Raw genomic sequence first — 12,245 nt, 5'->3', positions numbered from 1 at the left:
TTGATTACATAAATAATCAATGAAACCACGAAGAAAATGCAAAATTAATTTGTGTATCTAATAAATATAATCAAAGGCCAATGATCTATAAACGAGAATATTTTACTCGTCGTATTAGGTTTCCGTTAATTACTTGCAAATTGTGTCGAATGTATAAAAAGAGATCGTTTTCAAGAGTGAGCTGTTTTATGCTTGTATATAAATAATTGATTACATAAATAATCAATGAAACCACAAAGAAAATGCAAAATTAATTTGTGCATCTAATAAATATAATCAAAGGCCAATGATCTATAAACGAGAATATTTTACTCGTCGTATTAGGCTTCCAATAATTACTTGCAAATTGTGGCGAATGTATAAAAAGAGATTGTTTTCAAGAGTGAGCTGTTTTATGCTTGTATATAAATAATTGATTACATAAATAATCAATGAAACCACAAAGAAAATGCAAAATTAATTTGTGCATCTAATAAATATAATCAAAGGCCAATGATCTATAAACGAGAATATTTTACTCGTCGTATTAGGCTTCCAATAATTACTTGCAAATTGTGGCGAATGTATAAAAAGAGATTGTTTTCAAGAGTGAGCTGTTTTATGCTTGTATATAAATAATTGATTACATAAATAATCAATGAAACCACAAAGAAAATGCAAAATTAATTTGTGCATCTAATAAATATAATCAAAGGCCAATGATCTATAAACGAGAATATTTTACTCGTCGTATTAGGCTTCCAATAATTACTTGCAAATTGTGGCGAATGTATAAAAAGAGATCGTTTTCAAGAGTGAGCTGTTTTATGCTTGTATATAAATAATTGATTACATAAATAATCAATGAAACCACAAAGAAAATGCAAAATTAATTTGTGCATCTGATAAATATAATCAAAGGCCAATGATCTATAAACGAGAATATTTTACTCGTCGTATTAGGCTTCCAATAATTACTTGCAAATTGTGTCGAATGTATAAAAAGAGATCGTTTTCAAGAGTGAGCTGTTTTATGATTGTATATAAATAATTGATTACATAAATAATCAATGAAACCACGAAGAAAATGCAAAATTAATTTGTGCATCTAATAAATATAATCAAAGGCCAATGATCTATAAACGAGAACACTTTGCACACGATTTAAATATTATTTAACGTACCATTCGAACAATATTGCTTTTATTGCGCTCATTAAACTTATGCTGCCGTATACAAATAATGATCATACGTTTGTTCGAATTTTCAATTTTTATACTAACACAACCTAACGTTAAAGTACATACATCTCGAATGATTCTGATGCTTCGCTTAAAATCTCCGAAGCTCGAATTTTTGTTCGTTTTTGCGAAGCTCGAGATTTCGTGCCTCCACGAAGCGTATTTACCGATTAGATTCGTACGATCGGGATCCAGGGTTTCGGTTTCTTTCCGCCGCATTTCCCGCGTTACCCGCGAAATTTAATTATGAGCACTGTCTCGATCGGATTTACGATCGTTCGTTCGTTCGTTTAATTAAAGGAAGCACCGGTGCTTCGCTCGTTATCGACGATAATATCTAGTAGGAGAACGTGATCAATCCATTAACGCAATTCGGAGCAACGGGAAAAGTAATTCGTGTTTGAGGATTTTCTAGGTTCCCGGAATTAGGATCGCCTTTCGCTTTGCGGCTGGGCTGACCGGTTTCCACGGGGTTTTCGGTAAACCAATTCCCAAGTGGGGATCCATTTCGAATATTGGACCGATTTGTTGGATTTTTATCTGGCTCAATTGCAGCTAACATTTCACAAAGGAACAGCATTACAAGCTAGAATTTTACAACGAAAAATCGCAGGCCTCTGGTCGGGATAACAATAAAAAGAAGAAGGAACAGCGATCGGTATTTACGATCGACAAGATTCAATTACCGTTTCTTTGCACTGCAAATAAACTAGAAAAACAGAAACTGTTCGAAACTGCGCTGCATTTTTTTCCCCACGAAAATCGCTGTGTTTTCGTTGAACTTCTCCCGCAGTTTCCAGCATCGATACGTTTTTTTCTGGCTTTCAATTAACGTCGACAAACACGGCCGATTCGATGTAAACAAGCGTAAGCTTTCGATATTCGATACACAGACGTTTCTTTGTTCCCGTCTTCGGCGTCATGTTAATCAACGCCGAGCGTGTCACGCGTGTCCGGATAAAGCAATTTCGTTTCGCGAGATCGAGCCGGGAGATTTCGGCCGACGAATAATTCACGCGACGAACGTGATCGTCTGCCGATACTTATTAGAACGCCTCTGTGATCTTCGCGATCCTTTGATGTCACCGTTCCGGCGATCTGGGGGAGATCGTTTTTTCTGCCTCTGTTTGAGAAACAATCGATTTTCCTCGAAGCGAAAAAAAGCCCCGGTCGACAAAGAGCCTGCCGCGGAGAGATATTCCCCGATATCGTCGTCGGGATTGCTACTCGATTCCAGTTAGAAACTACGTTCCCCTTTGAAGTGTCATATGGTAATGGTTACCTTCCCGATGGGACGGTTCGTTACGTGGAAATTGATTTCCCTTCTCGAACGGTTCTTTCAGATTGCTAAGTCACTGTCTATACTCTGCCCTAGTAATAAAATCAATTACTTCGAGCGACTGAAGGGCGCTTTACAGAAAAAATAGATTTAACAGTCAATGCGCGATTTCCTTTGTTCTGACACAGAAGCCAGCTTTCTTAGTCCTGATCCGATACTGTTTCATTCAACTTCGTTATTTCACCAAAATGGAAAATGGATTCGATTGAACCGAACGTTTTATACGCGACTTTATTACTTAGCGAAATTGAAAAGAAGATACGTTTCGTTCAGTTGATAATATTCGACTTTATTATTTGGTAAAAATAAAATGTAGATTTAATTGGATAAATTGTAATGTTCAACTTCGTTGTTTAGCAAAAATGAAAAGTGGATGCTGTTTATTTTTTGACTAAATACTGACTTTTTGGACTTGTTTGACCAGGTGCTGATTTTTTTTCGTGTCCGATCAATTGCTGACTCTTCTACTTGGCTGACTAAGTGCTCGCTCTTCTACTTGTCTAAACAAGAGCTGATTCTTTTACTTGTCTGACTAAATGCATCCACTTTTACTTGTCTGAATAAGAGCTCATTCTTCTACATGTTTGATTAAGTGCTCCCTCTTCTACTTGTCTGATTAAGTGCTCCTTCTTCTACTTGTCTGACTAAATGCATCCACTTTTACTTGTCCGACCAAGAGCTCATTCTTCTACTTGTTTGATTAAGAGCTCACTCTTCTACTTGTCTGATTAAGTGCTCCTTCTTCTACTTGTCTGACTAAATTCATCCAGTTTTACTTGTCCGACCAAGAGCTCATTCTTCTACTTGTTTGATTAAGAGCTCACTCTTCTACTTGTCTAACTAAATGCTCCCTATTCTACTTGTCTGATCAAGTGCTCCTTCTTCTACTTGTTTGACTAAGTGCTCACTCTTCTACTCGTCCGACTAAATGCTCACTCTTCCACTTGTCCGACTAAATGCCTCCCCTTCTACTTGACTGACCAAGTACCGATTTCTCTACTTTGTCTACCAGAATCCCAACTTTCTCCACTCGCCCGATCAAACCCAGCCCTAGCCCCCCTCAGCTCCGTGAACCCGTTTCACTGTCATCGTTGTACCATCCAAGCCGAAACGATTCCCGAAACTTTCGCCGACCAAAGGGAGCAATATCAGAAAACGTCGGCAGTTTCCGTGCGACAGAGCCGCGTAGGTTCACCGAGGAACGGTCGCAGACGGTCAATCAAACGCGCGTCGAGGGAGCTTGGAGTGGCTCCGGCGATCCTCAGACAGTCTCGGGCAGCCGTAAGCAACAGACACTCTCGTCATTCCGGGCCGATGACGCCTATTGTTCGCATCGGCGCGGCGCGTCGCGTCGCGGCAGTTGTCCCCGCGTGTCGCGTGTTCTCGCGTCTCTCGTCGCGGCACCGGAAATACATGTAATAACTTACCCGACCGCCTCTCTGTAGACGACGCTGAAGAGTACTATTCCCACGCCCACGCCAGCTTGCACCACCATCTCGACGAACTCTCGTCGTTTTCTGAAGTAATGGCCCAGCACCACGCCGGCAGTTTCTCTCACGAGGCCGGCGCCGGTACCCAGCACCAGCCCGTAGCTGTTACATTTTGCAACGGTGAATCGCTCTCCATTGCTCGCCGGCCTCGAGAAACAACCGTGGAAACACGCGCTGCGGCTCGACCGGGGAGAATAGCTTGACAATTCTCCCAAGGATAAAATCCTTCCGACAGGTGGCAGCGGATCGAAGGGGGAGAGCGCGAGCAACTTTGTGACTCGGTGACTCCGAGCGCTCGCGGCCTCGCCCGGGCCCACTTGGTTACCGTTTCTCGTGGAATCAGACACACAGCGATATTCATTATTCATCAACAGATAGTCCGCCCCTGTTTATCCTGCGCACGGCCCGCCGAATTTCGGGTAAATATCTTAGCCCCTCTTCGCTCTATCCTTTAACGATTCGGCCGGGCCACCCCGTGCTAACCAGAATTATTCACCAGATGCTGTTTCACCGGCTACGGATGTTCTCAATGACATTGTTTACTGCGTCGAGAAGCCTCTGGCTTCGTGTACGGGAACTTAATTAACATTAGAACCGCCGCGCTGCCTTGTGGTCCGTTGTTTTTATTCGACTGAGACGGTTCGTTTCAGAGGACGGTTTCTACCGTTTCGATGCAAAATGTAGGATTCAGGAATAACGAAGAAGAAATAGTGCTCCTCTTGTTGGGGAGAATCTCTGAGATAGAATCAGCTGTTTAATGCTTTTCTTTGTTTCGGTTCGACTGAAACGAACCGTCTCGGTGGACGGTTTCTACCGTTTCGATGCAAAATCTAGAATTCAGGAGCAACGAGGGAGAAATAGTGCTTCTATTGTTGGTGAGAATTTTGAAGATAGAATCTATCTATCTATCTAACTATTGAAGATAGTTTGATGCTTTTCTCTAGCGAGGCGATTTAGTCGTGAATTCAGCAGAGTCTTCGTCAAGCTCGGAGCAGAAAAGGGAAGCGTTACGTTAACTAATCGTTTGTGTCAAGATCGGTAAGTACTATTAATCGTTCGGGCAGCCCACTTTTAACACCGTCTGCTGCACTGTCGAGAATGGGATTACGGGGAACCATCTGTTCACGGTATTTGCTTGGCGAACGCGAATTTCTTCGCCGCAACATTCCTGAATGTTCGTTCTATTTAGTACATTATACGTAGATCCCGCAGAATATCAATGAAACAATATGTATTTTTTCGGTAAAAATAGTTAGTTTGAAACTGTTAATACTTATGCTTCCAATTACAATTTTCAAGAAGTGTCTTCATTGTCAATATACACGCGTTGACACCATTTAAAACGGAATAACTCTTTAAAAATTGGACCAAACGATTCTTTTTCAGATGTCCAGATTGTCGAATTATCAGTAAAAAATTTTCGCAAAGATTGCAGTTGGTTAAAATGGTATAAAAATTAAGAAATTATATTATCTCAATTTTTTTAATTCGAGGCTATAATGAAAATTTAAAAATGCGTGGTTTAAAAATTTGATCGAAGTCGATGCTTTAAGTGGTATAAAAATTAAGAAATTATATTATCTCAATTTTTTTAATTCGAAGCTATAACGAAAATTTAAAAATGCGTGATTTAAAAATTTAATCGAAGTCGGTGCTTTGCTTATTATTTATTGTATTAGTCTGACGTCCAAAAAAGAAAAAAATCAAGTCCTTTGGCACAGTTAAATTAATGAATAATTATCCAATAAATAAATAATTGAATTAATTAGTAGTTTAGTAAAAAATTATTCCGTTTTCAAAAGGTGCCAATCTATTTCCCCCGGCGACCACGCGTTCGCTAGGCCATCGGTATGAGCAAATGAAATTTTTTTCTGAAAATGAATGGCCAAACTTCTGGGACCGCCGTCGTCGACTCTGTCCGCGAAATAAATGGCAGACGCGTTTCATAGTTGGCACGCGGGCCGCTGCAAACACCGTGGCGGGTCGCGCAAAGTCCGCTAATTTGTCTTGCGTTCGCCGCGAATGGTAAATGCACGGGCGTGCCTTAATTGCTTAGGAAAACAAATTTGCGTGGGGAACACCGACGAAAGGATTCGCCGTCCCCTTTTTCCGGCGAAACGCGTATTAATTTGCGGTCTTTTCAACGACGAAGACAAAAATGGAGGCAAATGGAAACAACACGTTGAGTGGGGTTTAATTATTCCGCGGGGAGGGAAAGTCATTTGTTATTCGCAATGTTGAAATCGTATTCTTTCGATAGCAAAAATATTTAACACATTGAGCGCCGTGTCGGTTACTTTTGAATTTCATTTTTATTGTAATATATTGAACGAACTGACTGTTGTTAGGACTTTTTGAACAGGAAAGTGTCAATCTAGTATTTTTCATTATAAATTTTCTAGACGTGGTTTTATCAATTAATACTAAGCCTACCGAGTTCTAAAAATGACTGACTTTTCTAAGAATAACAGGACTGAATTTATTGAATCCTTTCGCTGTATTTATTATAACGTTCGTTTGAATTGAAAAGTTCGTTCGTAATTTTAACCCTTTGCACTCGAGTGGTGACTCTGAGGCACCGCTAAAATTATTACATCACGTTCCAAAATAATATTTATATTATCAAAGCTTAGATATAAAAAGATTAAAAGTCTAACTGTTGTATGAGCCACAAGACTCAATTTCATATGCATGAAAATACACTTTGTCATATAAAATGGAAATATTATAGGTCAAAAATAAGTTAATTTAGATTTACAGTGAAAATGGCTTCGAGTGCAAAGAGTTAATAAGTATAAAGTAAAAAAATATATAAATCCTATTAGTTTGACTGACACGGTTTTTAATATTAAATGAGTTTGAATTTGTGGGAATTGTGGGAATTTTTCGAATGGATATTCGCGCACTCAACCTATTTAACATTAGCCTGTCTCGCTTGTCGGATCATTGACAGATCTTATCTACTGGCTCGCACGAAGACGTCCCGTTCTACTTGTCTCCGGATGAGTTTCACTTTACTCGTCTAACTTAAACGAGGTTAATCTACTTGCCTGATTACGGACGAGCCCAATCTAGTTATCTTGACTACGGAACACCCTATTGTCCGACTACACGCAGTCCTACTCCACTTGTCTAGGTATAGACGATCCAAAATCTACTTGTCCGATCATACATACTTATTTATACTTCCCGGATCAGAAAGGTTCAGAAATGTTCATCGACATTTCATTTGATGAAGAACGTATAAAATTTTACCACCCAATTGTAGACAGTCTCGTTCCACTTGTCTGACCATACACCGTTCTTGTTCCACTTTCAGAAGCATAATTCTCTTTCAACGAGGAAGAAATGCGTTAAATTCATGAAGCTGAGAACGTCAAAGCAGAGAGGTTCCACGGACGGTAGATGGTCTATTGATCTGACGAGAAACGGTTCCAAATGTGCACAGTATTCGCCGACTTCCTCGCCCTTAACCCTTGACAGAAATTAATTAGTCGTCCCGATTTCACTGTTCACTTCAAATAGTTACGAAAAGCCAAATTGTTTTCGTTTGTCAATATTATGATAATCAGTGATAAACGAATCATTTTACGTTAATTAACGTCGCGTTTCCAAAGTTGCTTTTGATGATTCCTTCAACACTAAACATACCGCGCGCAATAATAATGACTAACGCCCGTTAGACTGAATTTATTTATATTTTATCGCGCTTTCTTAACGATAAAATTCCTAATTATTAATTTCTACAAAAGAGATAATAGTCATTTATGTAATATAATTTATTATGTATAGTATATTTAAAATATATATAAATATTACATAATTATATAATATTAATATTATTATAATATTGATAATAATATTAATATAATATAATATAATATAATATAATATAATATTATAATATTATAATGTTAATATAATATAATATTATAATATAATAATATTAATATAATATAATATAATATTATAATATTATAATGTTAATATAATATAATATTATAATATAATAATATTAATATAATATAATATAATATTATAATATTATAATATTTTATAATATATAATATTATAACATAAATATAATATTAATTGATATTATATATAATATAATACTATATAATTATATAATATTATCTAAATAAATTTATATAATAATAAAACACCTAATAATCCTAATCCTAATAATCCTAATAATCCATAATAATGATTTCAATAAATTTAGAACAGAAATGATGAAGTCGTTAATATTGGCACGGTAGGTTCAATGTTAACGAGTGTGACCCTTAAGGGTTAACGAGCCAAGTTTTCCGAATTCTCGGGCAATTCTCTCGCAAACAACTCGGAATCAGCCTCTCAGTCCCGACACGTGGCGGTGGCAGTCGATTAAGTCACCGGTTGACGGGCTGTCAATGCGATTAGGAGACTTCTTACTCACCTAAGGAGCACCTGGTGTAGTTCGACGGCGAACGAGGTGACGAGGGAGGCCAATGCCAGCACGAGACCGCCAATCACTGCCGTAAACCTTGTATTTCCTCGGCGACACACGCAGACGACGAACGGGGCTGAACCACGGGAAACCGCAGCACTCAATGCTCCGGCCCATGCTAAAACGTTAATTCGATAGTTACTTTAGGCTACGTGGCCAAACACTATGCTTGCGACAGGATGGCCCAACCCCCGTGTTTCTTTATCAATTAATGCTCGGCCATAAACGGCCGAACTTTCTACAAATTTCCACTTTCGCAGCTCCGTTATTGAAGTCATGATCATGGACACATAGCTTGGTCGATGGGTTTTAGAACTATTTCGAATTGACGGCGTGATTATATTGGATTGACATTGGAATTATTTAGGATTCGCTTTGGAATGATTTTGGGATTGTTTAGGATTCGCTTTGGAATGATTTTGGGATTGTTTAGGATTTGCTTTGGAATTATTTTGGGATTGTTTAGGATTCACTTTGGAATAATTTAGAATTCGCTTTGGGATGATTTTGGGATAATTTAGGATTCGTCTTAGAACTATTTTGGAATAATTTAGGATTCACTTTGGAATAATTTAGAATTCGCTTTGGGATGATTTTGGGATAATTTATGATTCGTCTTAGAACTATTTTGGAATAATTTAGGATTCGCCTTAGAATTATTTTGGAATAATTTAGGATTCACTTTGGAATTATTTTGGAATAATTTAGAATACACTTTGGAATTATTTAGGATTCGCTTTGGGATGATTTTGGAATAATTTAGGATTCGCCTTAGAATTATTTGGGAGTAATTTAGGATTCGCTTTGGAATAATTTAGAATTCGCTTTGGGATGATTTTGGGATAATTTAGGATTCGTCTTAGAATTATTTTGGAATAATTTAGGATTCGCTTTGGAATTATTTTGGAATAATTTAGGATTCGCTTTGGAATTATTTTGGAATAATCTAGGATTCGCTTTGGAATTACTTTGGAATTATTTAGGATTTGCCTTAGAATTATTTTGGAATAATTTAGGATTCACTTTGGAATTATTTTGGAATAATTTAGAATTCACTTTGGAATTATTTAGGATTCGCTTTGGAATAATTTAGAATTCGCTTTGGGATGATTTTGGAATAATTTAGGATTCGCCTTAGAATTATTTTGGAATAATTTAGGATTCGCTTTGAAATAATTTAGAATTCGCTTTGGGATGATTTTGGGATAATTTAGGATTCGTCTTAGAACTATTTTGGAATAATTTAGGATTCGCTTTGGAATTATTTTGGAATAATTTAGGATTCGCCTTAGAATTATTTTAGAATAATTTAGAATTCGCTTTGGGATGATTTTGGAATAATTTAGGATTTGCCTTAGAATTATTTTGGAATAATTTAGGATTCACTTTGGGATTATTTTGGAATAATTTAGAATTCACTTTGGAATTATTTAGGATTCGCTTTGGAATAATTTAGAATTCGCTTTGGGATGATTTCGGAATAATTTAGATTTCGCTTTGGAATGATTTCGAATTTACTTAGGATTCGCCCTTAATATTTCCTTCATCATTTACAGCTCTCAAAATTGTTCTTTAACAATTCTCCGAATAATCCTGTCCATAAAATTCTCCAATGCGCGGCAAACTTGGCGGAGAATTTCCGGTACGAGGATAAAGATCGTTAATCCGCCGCATATGAAATTGTTTCATCATAGCAGGAGGCTCCGTGCAAGTAACAGAAAAGAAAGACCGAGGAACGGCGGCGTTCGCGTTCCCGCGAGGAGCAACGTTACCGGTAAAAACTTAATTACAGCACTCGGTTCCGCTCGGCGCAGTTCCCGCAACAAAGAAGCGTCGGCTGCGTTCCGGGCGAAGTATTTCCGGCCCTTACGGCGATTATTTTTAAGCGCGCGCGCGCGGGCGCGGGCCACGCGTAAACGCGCGTCTCGAGGACACCTCCTAATCCGCAGCCGGTCCTCTCCGGGGTACCGTTTGGTCGGCGGTCGTCGCATTTAACTAGCAGAAAGGCGGCATCGCCTCGCAATTTCCGGCTCGCATCTCTCGCGATTTTATTTCTTTTTATTGAAATTACGCGGGCGCGACACGCCACCGCCCGGATTAAATGCGGACGATCCCGAGGGCGGCGCTCGCTTTATCCAATCCCTACGAGCGCGCTCCTTTTGCGCTGTGTGAATCGTGGACGTTCTAACGAGAGACAACTTTGATGGCGCGACGCCGGCAAAGTGGCGCATCATTAAATAAAAAGAGCGAGCGCGGTCGGAGGAGCCGGAACGAAGGACAGGAGAAGACAGAGGCCGAGAAGGTGAGGAAGATAGAGGCGGATAAAAAGGAGAAAGCGGGGAGAAGGACGAGTGGGGAACACAGCGGAGAGAACGAGCCTCATTTAGCGGTGCGCGCGAGACCGCGAGTCGGCGAGTTTCGAAAATTTTATACAATTTTCGAGGGTCTCGGATCGCTCGTGGCCTTCTTTTCCGGCCGCATTCACCCTTGAATCGCGGGCCGGAGTGCCGCTCGCGAGCGTTCCGCGGCCGCTTATTCCTCCTTCATGCTTAATTAGGGGAAGGCGAAGACGCCTGACGCGATTCACCGCCGGCCGATTCTCGTAATTAAACGCGAGACGGTCGCGCTTTGTGTTATGATTTTTTAATTAGCTCCTACGAGTGAAAGGGCTCGGGCTAGCGTGCTGCTCCTGGCCAGGATACTTTCCTCTCTCACTCTCTCTCTCTCTCTTTCTCTTTCTCTGTCCTTCCTTCTCTCCTCTGTCCCCGCTTTTTACTGTTCACCGTGACGAAGTGGTAGTAAACAGCGAGACGGAATCCACCCTAAGGGCCGACTGTTTGGAATTTTATTGCTCGAGGGTTCTTGTTCCTACTACTACCATTCCCCGAGAAACGGGAACAATGTGCCGAGGATGCGCCGGTGATTTGCTCCGGTCCGATGCGAGACTAATTAACGATTCGCGTCGGCCGCCAGCGCAGCGCCACGAAAGCATTAATTAAAGTAATGCTGTCCGCGAGCTGCAGAATGTCAAGCTCGAATTTGCTGGACCACGGGAATCTAACCGGCATAACTTCCCTGGGATTGGGATCGTCACACGGAGTCGCTCTGTTTCGCTGACTGTGATGCTTGTTGTGTATTTCAGGATCTCTGCCGGGATATACGCTATTTCTGATTTAACGTCGGACTGTTCCGTTTGATTGGATTGTCCTACTTGCCGCAACGCGCCCATAGATCATGCTATTTTCTACGGTTTAGTCGGAGCTTGTCTTGTCTGATTTTACATTGATTTACTTCGCTTGGATAAGCCTGATTCGTTCTACTTGCGGGAATTGTTATTGACAGGTATCGTTCGTTCTACTTGTCTGACTATATTACGGTTCGTACTGTATTATATAATTTTTATAGCGGCAGCTGTCTGATCTTATAATGATATATTTTACTTCGCACGGAGAACGTTGCGAAGAAATTTCATTTAATTGTATTATTGTTGGAACGATCTACTTGTCTGATACGATTTAGTATTATTATTAGTATTATTTACAGTATTATTAGTCGTTAATCGGCAGTATTATTAGTCGACGTATTATCAGTATTATTAGTATTAGTTATTAGTATTATTATTAGTATTCGTTTCGTCTGATTTTATATCGATACACTCCACTTGTTCGATTTAGTTTTTTTAGTACATAATTCGACCGACTTGCTCT

The 12,245-nt window shown here is 39.4% G+C and overlaps 1 protein-coding gene across 3 annotated transcripts in view; it reads right to left on the bottom strand.

The window, feature by feature from the left end:
- LOC117227058 (monocarboxylate transporter 13) overlaps positions 1–12,245 on the bottom strand; it is a 237,556-nt gene that overhangs the window by 31,887 nt on the left and 193,424 nt on the right. For all 3 annotated transcript variants that reach the window (XM_033482011.2, XM_033482098.2, XM_033482177.2), the window contains exons 7-8: positions 8,488–8,656; positions 3,987–4,151 (exon numbers count right to left, since the gene is read on the bottom strand). In XM_033482011.2, coding sequence (XP_033337902.1) covers positions 3,987–4,151; positions 8,488–8,656 — 334 coding nt within the window. The remainder of the gene's footprint in view (positions 1–3,986; positions 4,152–8,487; positions 8,657–12,245) is intronic.

The sequence above is a fragment of the Megalopta genalis genome, chromosome 1 (assembly GCF_051020955.1).
Source record: "Megalopta genalis isolate 19385.01 chromosome 1, iyMegGena1_principal, whole genome shotgun sequence".
In the NCBI taxonomy this organism is placed as follows: domain Eukaryota; kingdom Metazoa; phylum Arthropoda; class Insecta; order Hymenoptera; family Halictidae; genus Megalopta; species Megalopta genalis.
This window is presented reverse-complemented; position numbering and strand designations above follow the sequence as displayed.